Here is a 21,465-nt window from a genome sequence, read left to right as displayed (position 1 = left end):
CAAAAAGCAATAACTCCAGCAAACCCGAAGTTTTGTAAACATTACGAAGCGCATAACCCCAACAATTTCCACCCCTCCCATGGTCATATCCATCCTGTATCGATACCAGTCATTTCCTCGAGTTCATCAAGCAGCCTCCCCCTTCTCCTCCTTCAACCTCCTCACCTCCTCCCTCAACCGGCTCATCTCCTCCTCAAGCCCCCTCTTCTCCCCCTCCAAAACCCCAATCCTCTCCCTCCACCCTCTAACTTCCTCCCTCAACCTCCCCACCTCCTCACTAAACCCCCCCTGTACCCCCAACGCATGCTGCAACTCCTTAATATGCTCAACCGCCCTCTGCAAAATCGATCCCTTGTTTTTTTCGCACCGCGGGACGAGGGAGGCGAGTGCGTTGATTCCGTCGTTGATCATTTCTCGACGACGGCGTTCGACTTCTTTGTGGTTGTCGCGACGCTGTTTATGCCATTCGTCGCTTCCCACCGAGGGTTTGGGTGTTCCGGGTCCACCACCACCACCACCACCACCACCACCGCCGCTGCCTCCATTCAAGGGCGCACTCGACAATAACCCCGGACCAGGCGTCCCGACACCAGAAGGTGGGGATACACCCCGAACAACAGGCGCTCCATGCGCCGCAGCCCCAGCAAGTTCAGCAGCTGTGAGAGGCGAGATAGAGGCAGCGGCAGCAGCGGCGGCTTGAGCGTATAATGCGGCCGAATCACGGTGTGCGGCGCCTTGTGCGTGGGCGGCTGCGTGTGCTGCGACGTGTGCGGCGGCACTAAACGCGTTTTGTGGTGCGTAGGGTTTTTGGTAGGCGCGGTCGCTGAGCGTGGTAGCCGTTACGCTGGAGGAGGGGTTGAGGAGGGTTGGGGGGGGAGGTGGGGTGTATGGGATTGGTTGTGCGCCGGAGGTTGGGAGGCGGGCGTGTGCGGGTTGGTCGTCGTTGGGGAGAGAAGAGGAGGAGGAGGAGACGGCGGCTGCGGCGATGTCTTCGAGGGTTGAGGGGTTCGTGTTTGCGCGTTGGCGTTTTCGGGAGGGGGAGCCGGGCGCACCACCGCTCGACAGCTCATCTCGTTTGTTGTTGTTGGACATCTACACAATGATATCAGCACGGGGATCCAACACAAACCGGGGAATCAACGCGTCGAAGCGTACCGAGGAGAGGAGATTCAGGATCTCCGCGTCATGACTCGACCGGGCGGCGGCATCGGCCTCAGCAGCGACGTCGTGGTTCATCAGTGTCGGGCCGTCCAGCGAGTGATCGTCCATGAGCTTTGGAGGAGAGATGGAGGAGGGAGGAGTTGCTGTTGCTCCAGGCGGGGTTTCTCACACGGTCACGCGAAGGGGAGTCACCTGACAGAATTTCGTGGCATGCAGGGGCAACACCCACTGTGAAGCAGATATTATATAATGAATTAAGTCAATGAATTAGATTATCAGCACACTTCGGCTACAAAAACCTCCTCGGTCCCGCACCCACACCACCCCACCACCCTCGGCCGCTCACCCCTCCTCAACTCCACCACAGCCGACGTCCCCGCAAATGTTGATTCGCCTTCTGTGCCCGTTCGGTTACATGCGACAAAGACCATCGTTTTGTTGCCGCCTGTGGGACCCCGGTCCTCGCCTTCCTCGCCCGAACGACAATCGTTCGGGACCTGCCAAAGAGGAGCGAGTCGCTGTATCCAATACCCAACCGTCAACTGATCCGGGTCCGCGGGGTGTGCGTCAGCCGGGTGTCGCGGGTGTCGTAGCCATGCCATTGGTACTAATACCAAATCCGCACCCTCCCCCTCCCCTCCTTGTTCGTCTCCGTCGTCAGCTCCGAGGATGTGATGCGCAAACTCATATGCTCCAAAATCTGCTTCGAACTTGTATGGGTTGAGATCCATACAAATTCCCAATGTGACTCTCTTTCCCAAAGTCCCTACCCACCCCTTCCAGAATCCCGGGCCTTCGGAGGCTCCCCATCGTTCATCCGTGCTATATAGAAAATGTTTCCGGTAATTCGCTATCACATCCCCCGTTGGGGATACGAAGACTGCGGAATTGTATACCGTACCCTTGAGGGAGCAAAGCTCAGGGTACCCAACGAGTACGTGCATCCCCCACTTTCTTGCAACACCCTTTGCCCAAGCCGTCGTCGCCCCCGCTGCCGTTGGCTCCAAGAATGGTCTGATATCCTCTGGGGTCGGGAAGTTGTACCCGGTAAATGCGAGTTCGGGTAATATCAGTATGTCGGGGTTTCGCCGTGTGCTGGTGGAGGCAGACGGGACAGGGAAATGGGATTCGAGGAGGCGCGTTGCGTGGGTGATGTTGCGTTGGAGTTGGCCGAGGATTGGGGCGAATTGGAGGATTGCTATTCGTACTGGCATTGTTGGAGGGGTGTTTTGCGGTTTTTTGGTCGGTGCCAGTACGGGTTCGGTTCTGGAGTCTGGGGTGCATCGGGGAATGCTCGATGCGTGGGAACTTTTGGCTGGCTGCTAGGATGTAAAGGTGTCGCGGTAGCCATGACCATGGGAAACTATATTTTCGGACGAGTAGCTCGACGCTACTCAAGTGATTCGAGATATTCAAAATATGATCAGTATTATAAACCTATGCAATTTGTCCTGCTTGTTCAAATTCGACGCCAAAATTCCATGCCAAATATCAAACTCAGATCCTCAACACCTTCGGCTTGTTCTTCGGAGCCGCAGACACGCGACCCATAACTTCCGGAACCTTGGCCTCGGTTTCCTCAGCGGTCGCAGCAGTCTTCGCAGCCTTCTTCTTCGTACTCTTCTCCTTCGGCTCGTAGATTCGTGCTCCGCCAAGATCTCTTCTGACCTCATCCAGCTGGTACAACCCGTTCTCATGCTTCGACATCGGCACCAACTTCTTTCCCTTCACCGCATAATTATCCAAGAAATCATCGAAAATAGCCTCCAAATCTGGTCGCTGTTCAGCATCGGCGAGTTCGTCTTCCTCTTCCTCATCCATGTCGTCCATATACTCTTGCTCAATCTTGTCGAAACGATCATCAAGAAGCGTGAGACCCTCGTTACGGAACATAGCGGAGGAGGACATGGAGTAGTTTGATGACACTACTGATCCTGGTCCACGTCTGTTCTTGTTCAACTTCAGCTTGTTGAGGCCTGCCATGACGCTTCCGTAGTCTGAATCCATGTCGTCGTCGGAGCCTGGTGCGGCTCTTCGTGCTTGCTTGAATTTCGAGAACTCGTTTTCCCAATCTGATCGTGCTGGCTGTGCCGAGGCTTTCGTAGTGTCGTCCGTCGCATAACCATCCTCCCCCTCCTCCTCCTCATCATCCCAGAAATCGTCGTCATCATCGAATGCATCAGCCTGGCGTTCACCACTTGCCGCCAACTCCGCGAACACATGCTCGTCTTCCTCGACATATGCCTCGTCCTCCAAAGCCTCCAAAACCTCACGTAATCTGGGATCCATATCAGGCTGGAAACCAGCAATCTCATCCTGCACAGCCTGGAAGTTCTGGTAATTCCGTGGGATTTCTTCGTTTGATGGCAAAACCTCTGCCGGCAGAATGTCCTCCTTCAACGCCATACCCATCCCAGTTACCTTCGCCTTCTTCTTCTTCTGCTGTGCGCCCGGTGCCTCGACCCAAATCGCATCAACGCTGTTTCCGACCTCGCGAATGTGCTGCATGTAGTCGTACTGCGTATCGTCGTACAAGATACCATAATTCGCAGCCTCACCCTCATTACCGCGAACATGAGAAGCCTCCTCTCCCAGCTCGGCCTCCAAATCATCCTTCGTCTTCACCGCCGCAGCGCCCTTCTTCACATTTGGCGCATCCAGGGGCTTGAAGACCATCGCCGAAGCATCCTCATCGTGAATGAGCGGATCACGCTGCGAACGATGCACGAGCTGGAAGGTCTGCGCAGTCTTCTTATTGATAAACCCCTTCTTGCCCATGTTGAATGCGAATAAATGCTGTTTGACGATAAGGAAGCGAGTATCCCCAAGGTACTCTGTCAAATTCTGGTGTGGCGAGGGGATCCCAGCTGATTGAGGCGCGCGGGGTCCCTGCCGAAATTTCAAAGTTAGGATTACGAGAGCGATAGAGACGAACTTTTTTGATCCCCAGAAAAACGTCGTTGATCCGTGATTCTTCAGCAGTATGGGTAAACGTCCGCACTCAAAGAACCAGGTCGGCCTTGGTAAGGCTATTATGAACAGCCGTTTCAAGAACAAGGGTCCGCCGAAGGAGTTCGATACTCAGCGTCACACAACCCTTCACGACGTCAAGGAGGAGGCGAGCTGGGTCAAGTTGAGATCAATCACTCAGGAGAAGGCTTTGGATGAGTTCTTGTCTACTGCGGAGCTTGCTGGTACCGAGTTCACCGCCGAACGTCAGAATATCAAGATTATTACCAACGAATCCGTCAACCCATACCTCCTCACCCGTGAGCAGGCAGACGAGGTCGCGGCGAAGGAGCAGGCACAGAAGGACAAGCTTACCGTCCCAAGAAGACCAAAGTGGGATGCTACTACGACCCCGGCAGAGTTGGAGAGAAACGAGAGGGACTCATTCTTGGAGTGGCGAAGGCAGTTGGCGGAGTTGTCGGAGAACCACGATCTTATGTTGACGCCTTTCGAGCGTAACTTGGAGGTCTGGAGACAACTGTGGCGTGTCATTGAGCGTTCAGAGTTGGTTGTTCAGATTATCGACGCGAGAAATCCCTTGCTGTACCGTTCGATTGATTTGGAGAAGTATGTCAAGGAGATCGACCCGTCTAAGCGCAACTTGTTGTTGATTAACAAGTCCGATTTGTTGACTTTGAAGCAGAGGAAGCTGTGGGCGGATTTCTTCGATAACGAGGGTATTTCGTACAGGTTCTTCTCGGCGGCATTGGCGAAACAGACTTTGGAGGAGGGTATCGAAGAGGAGAGTGATGAGGACTTCTATTCCGAGGATGAGGATATGGATGATGAGCTTAAGGGTGCACGGTTCGAGTTCGAAAACGAGGACGAGGACGAGGACGAGGATGAGGATGAGGAGGAAGACGAGGAGGACGAGGAGGAGGAGGATGAGGAGGAGGATGAGGAGGATGAGGAGGACGACGAAGAGGATCTTGCGGAGGCAGCGGCGAACGTCAAGCTTGACGAGCACGCCGCTGACGCGGCTGATTCAACACTACCAGAGGAGAACGAGACCTCAAGACAACAGGAATACGAAGACGAGGATCCCAGAACACATATCTTGACCGTCGAGGAGCTGGAAGAAGTCTTCCTTCGCGAAGCACCAAAGGTCTCCGGACCCGACCCCGGAAACCCCATGCTCCCCCGCCGAACAAACATCGGTTTGGTCGGTTACCCCAACGTCGGAAAGTCCTCCACCATCAACGCACTTCTTGGAGCGAAGAAGGTGTCTGTCTCTGCTACACCCGGTAAGACGAAGCATTTCCAGACTTTGCTCTTGTCCCCTGAGATTGTGTTGTGTGATTGTCCTGGTCTTGTTTTCCCTAACTTTGCGCAGACGAAGGCTGAGTTGGTGTGTAACGGTGTCATGCCTATCGACCAGTTGAGGGAGCACACCGGTCCTGCCGCCTTGGTCGCCCAGCGTGTGCCTAAGGAGGTTATCGAGGGTACCTACGGTATCACCATTCACACCAAGCCTATCGAGGAGGGCGGTGACGGTATTCCCACGGCGGAAGAGTTGTTGGTTTCCTACGCTGTCGCCCGTGGCTTCACCAAGTCTGGACAGGGTAACCCCGATGAAGCCCGTGCCGCTCGTGTCATCTTGAAGGACTACGTTAAGGGTAAGGTTCTCTTCTGTCACCCACCTCCGATCGAGGGTGTGACCGAGAGGAACTTCAACGAGGAGAACCACGACGTTAATAGCCTTCCCACCAAGAAACGTGCCCCTGTCACCCACGTTTCCCAGAAGGCTTCTACTTTCATTCCCTCTATGGCTGCTTCCAGTGGTGAGGCTGGCCCGTCGTTGCACACTAAGAAAGGAGCCATTGACCGCGACTTCTTCCATTCGCAAATGCACTCACGTCCCATCTTCAAGGGTGTCGCAGGTGCCGCAGGTGCCGGTAACGGTCTTGGTCGTGTCACCATGTACGGCTTCCAGAAAAGTGTGAACGCCGATGGTACGGGAAAGCAGCTTACTGGAAGAAAGGCTCGTGCGGCCATGGCCACTGAGATGGGTGTTGACCCTGCTCAGTTGAACTCCAAGAAGCACAGCAAGATGAACAAGAGAGAGAAGAAGCGCAGTGGAGCTGGATATGACTAAGGAAGGGGTTTCGGGGGTTCTTTATCTTTAGACATATTCTTTTCGGGGGTTGTGGTTTTACTTCGTTTTCGGTTCGCATTTGCATAGTTTTGGGATTGAGTCAGGTCTTGATGATCTGAATTGAATTATAATCAAAGAGTATCCTACCAGAGGTGTATGTGCCTAACCTAAATCCATGCCATGCTTGTCAAGACGCCTCCTGTAAAATGCAAAACTGAAGTTATCATGCTCATGCTACCCTAGATGTCGGTCATCTCCACGTCAATATCGCCATTGCCAGCTAGCTCAGCAGCGGTCTTCTTCTTCTTCGCCGGCTTTGCAGAACTTTTCGGAGCTGCTCTCTTTTTCGTAGGAACTGGAGTCCCAGCGCCCGTAGCGGTACCAGACCGGTCTTCAAAGTTCCCTTCTCCTTCGTGGTAGAAGTCCTCCAGGGACCTCGTAGCATCCTCCCCGGCTCCCAATACGTCCGCACCCAACTTTTTCTTTCCTTTGCCCTTCGGTTTCTTGCCGCTCTTTGCGGCTTCCTCGTTAGCCCTGTTTTCGGCCTCTTGTTGCTCCATGAGCTTTTGTTCCAAGGTATCATCATCCAACAACCAAGAAACGACCTCGCGGGTCTTTCCGAAATCGACTCCCTTGGGCTGAGCTTGGAAGTCACCACCAGAGATGACAACCTTCTGCACCTCCTCCTTCTGCTTAGCACGCTTGAGAATACGCTCCTCAATCGTGCCTCGGGTGATGAGACGATACACAGTAACCTGCTTCGTTTGGCCGAGACGATGACATCTGTCCATGGCCTGACTGTCCATAGTCGGGTTCCAGTCGGAGTCGTAGAAGATGACAGTATCGGCCGCAGTGAGGTTGATACCCAAACCACCAGCACGAGTGGAAAGCAAGAAAACAAACAACTCGGGCTTCGTCTGCCAGTCAATGACCATGTCGCGACGGTCTTCAACCTTAGTAGAACCATCCAAACGAAGGTACTTCCAGTTGCGGTAAGCAAGGTACTCCTCAACGAGGTCGATCATCCTGGTCATCTGGAAGAAGACAAGGACACGGTGACCCTCAGAGTGAAGTTTCCTCAACAACTGATCCATCTTGGCGAGCTTGCCAGAGTCTGCGATGAAGCGGTCCAGCGAAGGAACGCGGATGTTGTTGAATCCAGCCTTCTCCAATGAAGGTCGAGGCATGAGACCGCCGACAACATCGGTGACAGGATCAAGCTTGCGGCTTTCTTGCACAGCCTTAAGCTCAATGGCAGGTGAGATACCAAAGAGCGACTTGCGCGAAAGAGCGTCGTAAAGAGCGTTCTCCTGCTCGATCACAGCGGACCTGTCAGGGCAATGCAGCTCGATTGGAGGAGCACTGGCCTTGGAGACGAAGACGGGATCCATCCTGCGCATGTTTTCTTCTTGGACGTAGGTCGTTGAAACAGAAAGCAAGGATGCCATAACGCCCTCATTTGTCTGCCCCGCCAAACAATCGCGCTTTGCGGCATCGTTGCAGAACAAGAGTTGCGAGGCCGGAACCTCCTTTTCGTCCTCGTAAACAGCGGAAATCCTGGCATAATCACGATTTTGTCGACGAAGCTCCAACGCTCTCTTCAACAGGGGCTCATGGAAAGCCTTCGAGACGTCCGCAGGAGACGCATCAATGAATCGAAGCCAGGAGAAAGCGCCCTCCTTTTCAGCCTCCTCGTTCAGGTGTTGAGCAGACCATACATCAAACATGCTGAGAACCTTCTTCCTCATGCCGGCATTGGTGTACGCAGAAGGAACATGCAGCATACCGCCCTCCCTGTAAAGGAACTTGGGAACCTCGTACTGGATGATGTTACGCGTAGAGTATGCCATCTCGAGCTGCTTCCCTTCGCGGTTCATCGCACGCGACTCACCGAATGTAGCCAAACTAAACGGCGACGTGACGTCCGACCGCTCAAACAGGTCAGGGTGATTACACACCTTACGGAACTGCATGACGATGTTCATCAAACTGTCGACAGAGTCGTCACCACCATGGGCAGCCCTCTCAATGATTTCAGCAATGGAAATCTTGTCACGCAGAGCCTTGTACAGCATCCGCTGACGGTGCGTCATATCACAGTAAACATCGAGCTCGATCTTGTCGCCCAACTCAGACTGCACGTTCTTCTTGACACGACGCAACATGAAAGGCTTCAAGATCATATGCAACCTCTTCAACTGCGCCTGGTTCAACTGCGTATTACTCTGCGCATGACTCTCAATATCCTTGGAGAACCACTCACTGAACTCATCGTGAGAATCGAAAAGCGTCGGCATGATGAAATGCAACAACGCCCACAATTCCTGCATGGTGTTCTGGATAGGCGTACCAGTAAGCAACAACCTATTACGGCAGTTGAACGCCAACAACGCCTTCCATCGGGACGACTGCGAGGATTTGATAGCTTGAGCTTCGTCGAGAATCATGTACTGCCACTTGACCCTCTGCAGATACTGCGCATCCTGCACAACGAGCTGATACGAAGTAATCAACACATGAAATGGCGCATCCTCGGTATACGTCGTCTGCGACTTCGTCGACCAGAACTTACGCAAAACCTTTCGGTCCTTCGCACTTCCCCAATACGGCAACGCCTTCATCTTTGGCACGAACCTGCTGATTTCCTGCTGCCAGTTATGCAACGTGGAAGCGGGCGCAATAACCAAGAAGGGTCCCCAGACGTTGTGAACTTCAGCAAGATATGCCATAACCGAGATGGACTGTACCGTCTTTCCAAGGCCCATTTCGTCGGCAAGAATGCCGTTGATACCCTGTTCGTACAAGTTGACGAGCCAGTTGAGACCCTTGAGCTGGTACTCCTTGAGCTGACAGGCCAGCATCTTGGGTTGCTTGATCTCGATATCACCCATCCCAGTCGGATCCTGGAAGTTCAGCTCTCCACTCTCCTCATTCATGTCAGCCGCAGCCTCGGTATTTTTTACACTTTCGTCGAAGGCCTTGGCGCGATTCTGTGCGTCCCGGACAGCTTTCTGCGCGTTTCTCTTCGCAGCAGCTTCGAGTGCAGCTTCATCATCCGACCCGAAATCCATATCGTCGAACTTGCCCCCGTTCTCCAGGTCCTCACCCGCATCACCCATCTCGACATCCCCATCCTCAGCACCTGGCGCATCAGCCTTCGCCCGCACAGGCGCATCCCCATCCATCTGTTCCGCCGCCTCCGTATTGATCTTCTTCCCAACGAAATGAGAATACAACTCCGTCTGCGTAATCAAAAAGTTCAACTTGCGTTGCTGTCTCCTCGCTTCGCGCATTTCTTCCTCTTTCTTAGCTTTGTCCGTGGCTTCCTTTTCGGCCTTCTTTCGGAGGTCACGTTCCTCCTTTTCGTTCTTCTTCCAGAACACGAGCATCTCGCGCATCGTCCTCTTGGCCTTTGCTTGTTGCATCTTGAGCGCCTGCGTCGTCTTTGTCTGCCACCGCCTCGCTTCCTTCGAGGCAGTCTGCGCAGTCTTCCGCATGTTCAGATTCTTATTGGCCAAGTTCTGCTGTTGCAAACGGTAAATCTTCGGAATCTCCTTCTTCGCGATATCCCTCCAAATCTGCGCCTGGATATCCACGATCGCCTGATCCTTCCTCCCCTTAAACTCCACCGCTTGTCTGTCCTTTTCCTCGTCCGTCAACTCAACAGGCTCCTTCGCCTTACTTTTGCCCTTCTTCGTACTCGGCGGAGGCACAACAGGCACTTGTTCAACTACACTCGTGCCCTCTGCAGGAGCACTGCCCATAATCTCATCCTCGAGAGACTTGGCCGCCTTCCGCTCCGCCTGCCTCCTCTTCCTCCTCTCTGCCTTCAACCTCTCAATCTCGACAACCGTCCTCTCCACAACCTCCGTCAAATCCTCCAACTGGGCCTTCTGCTCCGACCTCTTCGCTTTCTCCGCGAACCTGTTCAAAAGAGAAGCATGGATCTCCGTACGCCGTTTCTTTGCGTTTACGAGTTCGTGGTCGGAGAGGGTTGCGGCGCGTTTGGTGAGGCGGGAGGTATAGGCCGCACGGGCTGGGGCGAAGTATTCTTCTTCGGCGGCGGGGTCGTACGAGTCGTAGTCTGGGTCTTCTTCGAGGTCGGGGTGTGTGCTGCCGTTTGCCTGTACGTAAAGTATTAGCTCCCTGTTCTTAGAAGATCAAAATTCCCCGTACCTCATGTCCATCGACCTTCTTCACCTTCCTCGCACTCCGCTTCCCACCGATTGCGTCCTTTGCCTCCCCGGTCGCCGGGGTACTAACCTCCGCTTTCTCCTTCTTTGACGGTTTCATCGTTTTCAAAACTTTCTTCGCAGCAACTGGCTTCGACATATCCGCCGCGCCATCATCCGCCAACAAACTCGCAATGGCCATCGCTCCTCCCCTCGCCTGCGACGGCGAGCTCCGAGGCTCAGCAGCGAGTTGAGTGGATTCTTGCTCGGCGGCGGCAGGGAGTGTCGGGGTCACGGGTGGTTGTTGGGATTGTCGAAAGTCTGGGTGCATGGCGAGATAGGGATCCACGACGGGTTGTTGAGCAGCGACTGGGACTGGGGTCGCTTGTTGGGAGACTGGAGGAGGTGGGTGTGCGTAGTGTGGGTGAGCGTAATATCCAGTCTGTATCCCGTCAATTAGCCTCCATTCCTCTTCCCTTGTCTACTTCTGAACCGAGGAAAACATACCTCGTAGGGGTGATAGCCGTGTCCACCCCATGCCATCTCAGCACCATGGCCCGGAGGGGCAGCGGCAATGTAGGTTTGTCCGGTGTTGGGGTCGACAAAGTGCATGCCGTGTTGGACGGGTTGGGCGACTGGTGGAGTCGGCGGGATGGTTTGCGACGATTGTGCGTCGCGAGCCGGGTCGAACATGTTGTTTGACATGGTTCGAGGAGCAACCTATGATTGTCCAAGAGTGGTGTCGATCGTGGACGTAGGACAGACGACGATGATGTTCGTTGGGTGATGAATGTGTCGAGCTCGCAAGCAACTGGGATGGGATGTTGTGTGACGACGGCGTCTCTCCTCTTGTGTGTGCCTCGTCCGACTAGTCATTTTGCACGCTTGGTTGGGCCCGGGTGCTGCATGGCGTGTCAGACGGGGACCGTCGAATAATCCGGCGGGGCTCGGGAGGGTGGGACGGCCATTCTGGATTACGGATGCAGAAGGAGAGGAGAATGGATTCTCGATTGAGGACGCGAACGGCTGCGAGTAACTCTACTTTCTTTCGTCTACGGAGGAAGGGGCACCGACACAGCTTGGCGGTGAGGTTGACAGCAGGATAGAATTGGAATAAATGCTCCGGACGAAGCAACAGCTACCACAGTTCACCAGGCTTCAGCTCGTTTGAAGGGTCAACGGGAGAACATCAGCATGACGCGGGGCTGCTCCCCAATCAAAAGCTCATCAGCTGCGCAAGCTGGACGGTCGCGCATGCACTCCGATCCGATCCTCCTTTTGAACCAACGAAAAAGACGCGCGCACAAATGCCGTTTGCAAGCACCGAGGAGTCTGTTATCGTCAGCAATCGTCGGTGGGACGTGAGGGCACGGCCGTGAACCCTGCCCTGAACGACCCCCCTCCCAAGCAGCGGCCCAAACACGCGTACCCTCCCGGCAAGGATCCTCTCCTCTCCCTGCTCCTCGAGCTCCCAGCAGCTGTGCCGTGGCTGGTGTGGCACAGGGCGCCGTGCCTGGCCCTGCAACCCAGAAAAAGTTGGGTACCGCGTAAACTCACAAGAATCCTCCACAAATAAAAAATGTCTTCCGACAAGAAGAGAAAGGCTCCATCGTCCACCGAGGCCCCCGCGTCCATCGCCGTCAAAGTCCGGTCGGGAGAGGATGCACGGACGCCCTACATCGCGACCTTCCCCGGCGTAACTGCACCCCAGAACCTCACCTTCGACGCCTACAAACGCAAGAAGCCAAAGAAGTCTTCGGAGGCGAAGGATGTCGTCCTCCACGGCTCCACCGACCGTATCGAATTCGACGCGCAGAATTTCGGACACGGAGAGGAGGGGTTGTGCGATTACTACGTCGGTATCTACGATAAATCCACCAACAAGGTCGAGATCGTCCCAGCTCCCCACGTACACGTCACCCGTACCGTCAAAGCCCTCAAGAACATCTCCAGAGACGACAAAGGCCGTCAACAATACCGCGAAGCGCGTAACGCACTCGGAGAAGCCTTCGGTACCAAGAAGGCGAAACAAGCGATCAAGTCTCAGGACGCGAACAAGGTCGAGGCGAGCACGTTGGATAATGTCGCGGACGCAATCGTTAGCGACGTCAAAGCCGCCACAAAGAACATGCCCACTAAGGAAGACATGAAGCGTGAACAAGAAGAGGACAGACCCATTCCCACCCCCAACGTGGAGTCAGAAACCCCGGCGGGTGTATACCCCCTGGACACCGTCATCTCCCCCGCCGAACTCTCCATCATCAACGTCAAACCCTTCCTCGCACCCGACCTCGCAACCGACAAGAAGAAGCGGGAAGGGTTGTTGCCATACCGACAATCGACTTACGTCACCGACCGCCTCACCAAGATCTTGTCTTCGAATGCGGAGAAGAAGGATACGCATCGTCTCAAGTTGTTGTATTATGCGTCGCTGTTGATGGCATTCTACGTGAACCACCGCGTCGCGGGCAAGAAGGACATCCTCTCCACCAAACTCGGCTCTCCACCCCAAATCCTCGTCGACGGGTTCATCTCCCGCTACACCGAACAACCCGGCGGCGACGCCCGCCCCGTCGTAACCGCAAAACGCCTCGACAAAGTGCTGTGTTACCTCTTTGTCGTATGTCTCCACCTCGACAACTTCTCCGTCGACATGAATATGTTGGCGGCGGATTTATCGCTCAAGGCGGCGAGGACGCAGGAGTTATTTAGGACGTTGGGGTGTAAGGTTATGGGATGTACGGAGACGCAGAGGGTTGCGCTTAACATCTCGAAGGCGGAGGCGAGGAATTACAAGAGGGCTGTTCTGAAATGTCCGCCGGAGTTCCCGGAGGTGAGGAAGCGTATCATGGCGAAGCGATAATCAATCGTGTTCGCCCCTACTTATTCCAAAATATCATATCATATCATATCGTTCCACACGTATCACTTCACTTCTTTTCCTTCTTTTCCAGTTCTTTCAGTGCATTCTTCAACTCCTCCGACTCAGGCTCAAACTGCAACCCAAACGCATACGCCTCCCTAGCCTCCTTCCACCTCCCCATCTCCTCCAACGCCTTCCCCTTCCTAAAATGTCCCTTTGTCCACAGCTTCTTCAACTCAATCACCGCACACGAATCCGCCAATGCCTCCGGCCACCTCTCTGCTCCCAAATTGGCAGCGGCGCGGTTAGCGTACATGATCGCCATCTCTTCTCTCGCGATGTTGTGGTGTTCCCAGGGTGCGCGGTCCAATGCCATCGAGATTGCTATGGTGTAGAATTTGTGGGCGGAGGCGTAGTCGGGTGGGGAAGCTTTGAAGGCGGCGTTGCCGGAGTCTTTGAGGCGTTGGATGTGGGTTGACCGGGCGGGGTGGATTTGGTTTGGTGGGGGTGGGACGGGGATTGTGAGGGCGGACATGTGGCGGTAGAGGGAGTTTAGCTAGGTGACAGGGTTAGATACCATGTATGGAAGAGGGGGGTGGGAAGGGGTGGGACGAACGTTGGTGAGGTCTATCGAGGGGTCGGAGGAGGTGACGAGTTTCTTCTCCTCATTGATCTCCAGGGGAATCTCTGTGGACGAGCGTCGTCAGCATTGAAACCAGCAGTTGTTGATGGACGGACCGTTGAATGTATCTGCCATTGACATCTTGACGGGGTGTATGCTGGGTGTATGGTTCTTGGTGGTTACCCCCCCCGTACCGGTATCGATTCGGCCCCTGCTCCGCCACCCGCGCCCACCAAAAAAGTGGTAACCTTATCCTCGACCAGCTGCATCCTATGAAGGTCAAACAACACTCATGGCCTCAACGCTCGCGTCCCAGCTCGCTGCGATCAGCCAGCAGAGCGTCAACACCCTCGACAGAAAAAAGCATGTCCGGAACATCAAATCACTTCTCTTCGACCAAGCCGAGGCCGCGGATCAGGATTATGAGACGGTATTTGCGATTGCGGTTAATGGATACGTCGAGCTCCGTTCCTTGGATCACCGCTTCGATGTTTTTGAGAAGGGGTTGTTTTCGGAGAGTTCGAAGGGCGTGAATCGTGATAACATGAACGCGAAGGAGAATGAGGATTTGGATGTGGCGATTGTGTCTTTCGTCCAGCTTCTCGCACCACACTTCCTCCTGCGTTCAGCATCAAAAGCATTGGAGTGGCTCATCCGTCGATTCAAGGCCCACGAGAAGAATGCCGCAGCTCTCATCATGGCGTTCCTCCCCTACCACACCCACCCCCTCTTCGCCCGCCTCCTCTCTATCCTCACACTACCAGAAGAGTGGTCCTTCCTCTCCCAATGGCGAAAAGCTCGCCAATCCCCAACCAAAGCCTCAATCGTAAAACAACTCGCACACCCCACCGCGCCCCACTACACCCTGCTCTCCGACTTCCTCATCTCCGCCGTCCAGAAAAAGAGGACATACCACGCCCTTGCGTCCTTCTGGGCCGCGTACGCGGTCGAGGCCATTACGTTCATGAGGACCACGGGTGTCGATGAGGAAAAGATCGTGGAGAGGGTTTTGCCGGGGGTTGCGGATGGGATGAAGTTCAAACATGCACCCGAGTTTCAGATTGCGAATTATATGATTATTACGGCACTTGCGTCGCGTGCGACACTCGACGACGTGGTCATTAAGGCACTCATGGACGCTGTTGCCATCTCTTGGGGATCGCAGGCTTCGGCTCGTCGTTGTGGGTTGATTTGTTTGGCGCAGTTGGCGCAGATGAGGGAGGGGACGCCATCGTTGCCGCGTACCACGCTCAAGGCAATGGAGAACTTGGAGGGAGGAGAGGGCACTTTGCTCGAGATGGGTGATAAGTACCGTGTCGATAAGTTGTGGACTGCGTACTGCTTGGACATCATTGAGAATGTCCACGAGAACCCCGCCGCGTTAGACAAGGTCTTGGCCTTCGTCAAGACTGGGAAGTTGTCCAGTAACCAGGTCGCTACGATTTTGAAGACCGCTGCGCACGCCGCTGGTGGCAAGAAAGTTGATACGGAGGTCGTGCAGAAAGTCAGTGCCGTTCTCGAGGATATCCGCTCCACCACTTCTCTTGCCGAGGCATGGACCGAGTTCACCAACGGCTTGGGCCCGAACAAGGTCAAACAGTTGGAGATGAAGCTCACCATGACCCTCACCGCCGAAGTCGCCAACGACGTCCCCATGATCGAGGCCGCCCCCCCTGTTGAGTCCGCCGAGCCCTCCCTCGAGGATAAGCTCGCGTCCATCAAGCTCGAGGACGAGAAGTCTTTCTTGGCTGCGGAGGAACCCGCGTCTGGTAAGGCATTGTTGCGGCTCTGGGACGATGCACTCGCGAACGAGAAGGACGTTGCCCCGATTCTGGGGTCCTTGAAGGGTGATGTCGCGATTATCACCTTCCTCGTATACGCATGGACTCGCTCCGCTCGTGAGATCTCGCGTGTGGCTGCTATTAACGCACTCGCCTTCACTCAGGAAAAGGTCGACTACCAGCTCCTCGTCCCGCACCTCATCGGTGCTCTCGCTGATATGTCCGCTGCTGTTCGTCAGGCAGCCGCGGACGCATTGAAGGCTCTCCAGAAGGTATACGAGAAGCAAGAGGGAAAGAAGAGTGTGGTGTGGGCTCAGGACGTTATCTACACTTCCCCTCAGGGCGACGCAGAGGTCGAGTTATTAAAGTGGGCCGAAACAACTAAACTCCTTGTCGAGGTCGTGGGCCTGAAGATGGAGGAATGCGTTCAGGATGAGAAGTTTGTTGTCAAGGCCGTTGGAGGTGGGTTGTCTGGTGCTGGAAAGAAGGGTAAGGAGAATACGTGGAAGACTTCGGTTTATGCTGCTTTGGCTTCGCATGTTATCGCTTGCCCGTTGATGGTGACAAAGTTCCGGGTTTTGAGCGTGTTGAACGGTGTCGATGGTGCTGCGAGCTTGAAGGGTAAGAACCTCCTGACTGTTCTCGAGAAGTACGCTACCAAGCACGACGAGTTGAGGTCCGCTTGTAACGCCGCCTCTGTCCCCGTCGTCGAGATGGAGCAGGAGTTGGTCAAGATCGTTGAGGATGGAAAGGAGGCTTCGACATCCGTCCTTCGCGCCGTTATTTCGAAGGCGAAGGGTGGTTTGGCTGTTGTTGCTATTGAGCGCGCCAAGGCGATTTGGGAGACGATCAAGGATGAGAGTAAGCTTGAGTTGGTCAAGACTTTGTTGCAGGTTGCTGCGGATGGGGCGAAGGATGTCGTTGCTACTGCTACTGCCGCTTTGGACGAGGTTTCTATCGATGCCGCCGTTCTGTCGCAGCTCATTGCTGAGGTGCAGTTGAAGGCCCCGGCGCAGGATGCCACTCCCGCGAAGAGACAGAAGGGCGGAAAAGCCGCTGCGGAGGCTACTGCCTCTTCTTTGCAGCACGCCATCCAGCAACTCACCGCTCTCCTTGAACTCGTCGAACGTAAGGGCGCGGAAAAGTACCCCGAGCTCCTTGGCCAGTTCTTCGGTATCTTGGGTGACTTGTTGACTGTCGAGATTGACCTCAAGATGGCCATCTCTTACCCTCAGCAGTTGGTGTTGTCAACCATGACTCCCATGGTCGAGAACTACACTGGTGCGTTGGATGCGAAGGTTGTGCGGATTGACACGCTTGTCAACTGTATCCGCAACTCTGTTAACCCGCAGGTCCATAACCGTGCGCTTTTGCTTGTTTCTGCGTTGAGTGATGTTGCGCCTGAGACTGTGTTGCACAGCGTTATGCCCATCTTCACCTTCATGGGTGCTAACGTTCTTCGTCAGGATGACAGCTACTCTGCTCATGTCATCCAGCAGACGATTGAGCGTGTCGTTCCTCCCTTGGTCAACATGTACCGCAAGAACGGATCCAACGTCGTTGTCGACGCCGCTGGTGTTCTCTCCAGCTTCGTCAACGCGTTTAGCCACATCCCCGTCCACCGCCGCTTGAAGTTGTTCCTCGTTTTGGTCCAGACTCTTGGTGCGGAGGAGTTCTTGCACGGTATCTTGGCTTTGTTGGCGGAGAAGAGGATGGATGTGAAGGGCAAGAACAAGGATTCTGAGCTGGAGTACCTTGATGACTTCTGCTTGTCCCTTGGCCGTTCGTTCGGTGTTGAGACTGAGCTTATTGCTGTTGAGAAGCTTATTGATCTGGCTAGGGATCTTCCTCTGCGTGCGGCGAATGTCGACAAGAAGGGAGAGTACTTGTTTAACTTCACTACCTACACCGATGAGAGGTTTGCTCGTCTCAAGGAGGATGTTTTGAACCTCGCCTCCTTGATCCTTGGATCTAAGCAGTTCAGGGTTGATCTCGCCAGCTACGCCCGTGCCGCCGGTGTCGAGGCTCCCTTCCAAGACCGTCTCGCTTCCGTTGTCGAGAAGTTGCTTGCCATGCTCGGTACTGCCAAGGTTGCCGTCGTCACCGACGCCTTGTACAAAGCTTTGGACAAGACTCTTTTGCTCTTGCCCATGCCCGCTTTCACCGCCACCATGGAGAAACTCGTCGTTCACTCCGATATTTCTCTTCGCCGCAAGTCGATCGCTATTGTTCGTTCCCGCGTCGAGAAGGAGTCCCCTATGGACCCCGAGGCTCAGCAGGCTACTGTTGCGCTTTTGCCGTTGTTGGTGGAGAGCGTTACTCCCCAGAGCGATGGCGAGACTATCCAGATCGTGTTCGACTGTATTGGGTCTATGGCTGGCAAGTACGGTAAGCGTGAGGCTGGTGCTTTCGCGAAGGTTGTCGAGCCTATCATCGGTGACGGTGGTTTGCTGCACGAGAACGTTGATGTCCGCGTGTCTGCTTTGGTCTGTCTTTCGATCATGAGCGCTACCCTCGGTCCTCGCTTGGTGCCTTCTCTGCCCAAGATTGTTCCGCCTGTCTTGAACATGTTGGACGAGGCCGTCAAGGACGAGTCTCTGGACTTGGTCGAGCTCGCTTCTTACTCCTTGCTTGAGGGTCTCGTCAAGGTCATTCCTTCCTTCCTTGGTCCTTACATGAAGAAGACTTTCATTGTCTGCTTCACCTCTGCTGCTCAGACCGACAAGGGTGATGAGATCGTTGAGGTTCGTCGTGCGTTGCTCTTCGCTATCGCTGAGCGCGTTGCTGCCAAGACTGTCCTTGCTGCCCTTTTCGACACCTGGACTACTGTCTTCAAGTTGGGCAAGGTCGCTGTTTTGGACTTGTTCGATGTTCTTGAGGAGGTCATGCGTGTTGCTTCTCGTGCCATCATTGGTACCCAGGCTGCTATTTTGATGAAGTTCTTCCTTTCCGCTTTCGATATGAGGAAGGATGAGCTTTTCCAGGGTAAGGTTCTTCAGGTTTTGGAGAGCCGCGCTATCGATGTTTTCATTCAGATGGTCATGAAGCTGAACGACACTACCTTCAGGCCTTTGTACTTGCGTCTCGTCGACTGGGTCTTTGGTGAGTTGCAGGAGAAGAACGACACTCAGGGTGCCCTTGCTCGTCAGATCTTCTACTACAGGTTCTTGGCTACTTTCATGGACACCTTCAAGTCTGTCGTCAGTGGATACATTGGCCCTGTTGTTGACCACACCGTCGAGTTGCTCGGCCAGTTCACCGAAGGCAAGGCCACTACTCCTGACCTCTGGCACGCTGCTGTCGGTGCTCTTGAGAAGTGCTTCGCTCATGCGGAGGAGGGATACTGGCAGAATGCTGCTTACTTCGATAAGGTCGCCCCTGCGTTGATCGCTCAGGCAACCTTCGCTGATGCTGTCAGCCCCAAGAGCAGGTTGATCCCTGCCATTGTCGAGCTGGCCGCTGCTTCCCCGTCTGACGACCACTTCAAGAGCATCAACACCCAGGTTCTCCAGCACATGCGCTCTGACAACGCCAATGTCCGTCTCACCGCCGTCAAGGCCGAGACCGCGTTGTACGGCCGTGTCGGTGAGGAGTGGTTGACGATGTTGCCCCAGACTGTGCCGTTCATTGCTGAGGCTATGGAGGACGAGGATGAGAATGTGGAGCGTGCTACTCAGGCTTTGATTGTGAAGATTGAGAGCTACCTTGGAGAGAGCTTGCAGAAGTTTTTGACATAGATTATTTAGCATATCATACACTCGTTTATCATAAGATTTTTCGTTTTACCTACTGCTTCTTGACCTCCGCGGCCGTCCTGGACTGGACTGTGAAAACTTGTCCGTCTGAATTAGAGTTTAGTGCGCTGCACGCCAGCTGGCGCCAGTCCCGATACCGTACACCGCAGCTTTACGTCAACCGACAAACACGACAAGTATTCCTCGATGCTGCCCATCGCTGCCCTCTTCGTAGCTACGTTCGATGTTAGGCAAGGTTACTCGATAGTCTGGCAGAAGCATAACTCCGATCTTGATTTGAGTGGGGTTGAGTTCTCTGCCTTGCCAAGCGGTTTGCACGCTGTTGATGATGATCTGATGTAAGTCACCTTGGACATCACGACAACAACCATCGCTGACTTCGAACAGTCACTTCACTCATCAAGACGGTTATGTCGGTATCTCCGCTTTCGCCAGCATTGCGACAGATTCTGCGGAGGAGCGGGGTTCCAGATCCGCATCTGTTGGGTTACTGGTCAGAGAAAGTCAGGAAGCGATTGGGACGCTGCATGAGCATTCGAGAGCTCTGAAGCACTTAGCCAGGTGATGATTTCCGACACTTTCTTCCACAGGATTCACGCTGACGCTTATCACAGAAAGCATCTCTCCGACCCTTCAGCAGCATCGACTGAGCTGGAGACGTACTACACCGAGCACGCGAAACGAAAGGATACCTCAATCTTAGAGCAGGCATCCAGGCCAACACCGGACAATTACCCATCAGAAGCACTGCGTGACCTGCAGTTAACCTTTGGGCCGCTTCTATTCCGTCTCTACCGCGCTGCTCTGACTCAACGACGAATCCTCCTATCCGGCGACCCACCCGTCCGACGCATGTGCGATATGGTCTACAACATCCAGCACCTCGCATCAATACCTCGCAAAGTTGGTTCACAACTCGATATCGCCGTCGACCAATCTAAACTACTCTTCTGCGTCGGCGTGAGCGACATCCCCCGACTCGAGGCGCATCCCTCGCGGCTGGGGAGTGAAGACCGTGAACGGGGTTGGTTGGCGTGTACGACTGACCGGATCATATCATCAAAACCTCAGCTGTACGACATCCACGTAAACGTACCAAAACACGATGCCGAAATCGTGAAAGCACTTGACCTTTCCAACGGGCAAACACTCAAGCCCTCCCTCCGAGACGTGCGCGTATACCAACTCATGCTCCGACACATGCGTTTCGACCCCCTCTTCGACCGTCGAGAAACGTCCATCTTCGCCGCATGGTGGTCTTGGGTCTTAAACTGGTGGCAGGTGATCCTCTATACTACGTCGTCTGGCAAGTGGGGGAAGCTGGAACAACCCGACAGTGCCGGTTCAGGAAAACGATGGGATGCATTCGATGATATGGTACCGCTAACGTCTACCATCTCGCCTTCGCCGAGTTTCTTTTCGGAGACGTCGGGGGATACGACGAGGAGTGTACAACCCGGTACCCAAGGAACCGAAGAACACGGTCTAAAAGGCTACTTCGAGCGGGTAACAAAACGCGTATTCAGCAACCTCGCACTCATTCTAGAAGCAGGGGAAGAGGACATGACGGGCGCAGTCACGATCACATACGACGATATGCGAAATCGATTCGGGCTGGTACCGGGATGTAAAGAGGATCGAGAATTCTTGTCGAGGTTGGCGGAGATATATTTTGGGAAACGGATATCATTTGAGAGAAAATGCTGGGATTTTTTTGTTTGGGTTTAATATGTGTGCGTGTGTGTCGGTGCAGGGAGCTGCTGGGATGGGGAGGCCGGGATTGGGTTCTGCCCCATGAAAAGGTTGGGTGTGAGAACAGTTGTTGCCCGCTCTAAATTCGTACTTTGCTAAGCATAGACCTAGCGGACCACATAGCAATGAAAACCCCGGTCCTCCTTGAACCATGCCCCACGCTTGGTGAAGGCCGAATTCGCACGCTGGCGGCCGGATCCGGATCCCACACAGATCGCTGCAAACCTTGACAGACGCGGCCAGTCTTTGATGTCT

The 21,465-nt window shown here is 54.4% G+C and overlaps 7 protein-coding genes across 7 annotated transcripts; 4 read left to right on the top strand and 3 right to left on the bottom strand.

Annotated features, from left to right (window-relative positions):
• Window positions 1-126: 126 nt before the first annotated feature.
• On the bottom strand, window positions 127-2,375 carry SAICODRAFT_6285 (carbon-nitrogen hydrolase; the record flags this gene model as incomplete). Its single annotated transcript, XM_019169950.1, has 3 exons — window positions 127-1,092; window positions 1,156-1,304; window positions 1,508-2,375. The coding sequence occupies 3 exons, from the start codon at window positions 2,373-2,375 to the stop codon at window positions 127-129; spliced, it is 1,983 nt and encodes a 660-aa protein (XP_019025661.1).
• A 283-nt stretch (window positions 2,376-2,658) lies between these two features.
• On the bottom strand, window positions 2,659-3,939 carry SAICODRAFT_54641 (Low temperature viability protein; the record flags this gene model as incomplete). Its single annotated transcript, XM_019169304.1, has 1 exon — window positions 2,659-3,939. One exon carries the CDS (start codon window positions 3,937-3,939, stop codon window positions 2,659-2,661), a length of 1,281 nt encoding a protein of 426 aa, XP_019025660.1.
• Window positions 3,940-4,144: 205 nt separating this feature from the next.
• Window positions 4,145-6,265, top strand: SAICODRAFT_6283 (P-loop containing nucleoside triphosphate hydrolase protein; the record flags this gene model as incomplete). Its single annotated transcript, XM_019169949.1, has 1 exon — window positions 4,145-6,265. One exon carries the CDS (start codon window positions 4,145-4,147, stop codon window positions 6,263-6,265), a length of 2,121 nt encoding a protein of 706 aa, XP_019025659.1.
• A 239-nt stretch (window positions 6,266-6,504) lies between these two features.
• Window positions 6,505-11,142, bottom strand: SAICODRAFT_24319 (uncharacterized protein; the record flags this gene model as incomplete). Its single annotated transcript, XM_019166768.1, has 3 exons — window positions 6,505-10,389; window positions 10,442-10,879; window positions 10,945-11,142. 3 exons carry the CDS (start codon window positions 11,140-11,142, stop codon window positions 6,505-6,507), a joined length of 4,521 nt encoding a protein of 1,506 aa, XP_019025658.1.
• An 874-nt stretch (window positions 11,143-12,016) lies between these two features.
• On the top strand, window positions 12,017-13,300 carry SAICODRAFT_34187 (Rpa49 subunit specific to nuclear RNA polymerase I; the record flags this gene model as incomplete). Its single annotated transcript, XM_019168341.1, has 1 exon — window positions 12,017-13,300. The coding sequence occupies one exon, from the start codon at window positions 12,017-12,019 to the stop codon at window positions 13,298-13,300; it is 1,284 nt and encodes a 427-aa protein (XP_019025657.1).
• Window positions 13,301-14,212: 912 nt separating this feature from the next.
• Window positions 14,213-19,440, top strand: SAICODRAFT_18071 (uncharacterized protein; the record flags this gene model as incomplete). The annotated part of the gene is made up of 1 exon (XM_019165897.1): window positions 14,213-19,440. A coding segment is annotated over one exon (5,228 nt), but the record flags the coding sequence as incomplete, so codon positions are not given.
• Window positions 19,441-19,644: 204 nt separating this feature from the next.
• On the top strand, window positions 19,645-21,186 carry SAICODRAFT_6278 (uncharacterized protein; the record flags this gene model as incomplete). The annotated part of the gene is made up of 3 exons (XM_019169943.1): window positions 19,645-19,796; window positions 19,846-20,019; window positions 20,073-21,186. 3 exons carry the CDS (start codon window positions 19,645-19,647, stop codon window positions 21,184-21,186), a joined length of 1,440 nt encoding a protein of 479 aa, XP_019025655.1.
• Window positions 21,187-21,465: the final 279 nt, after the last annotated feature.

This window comes from Saitoella complicata (assembly GCF_001661265.1).
Source record: "Saitoella complicata NRRL Y-17804 unplaced genomic scaffold SAICOscaffold_6, whole genome shotgun sequence".
NCBI classification, from domain to species: Eukaryota; Fungi; Ascomycota; class Saitoellomycetes; order Saitoellales; family Saitoellaceae; genus Saitoella; species Saitoella complicata.
This window is presented reverse-complemented; position numbering and strand designations above follow the sequence as displayed.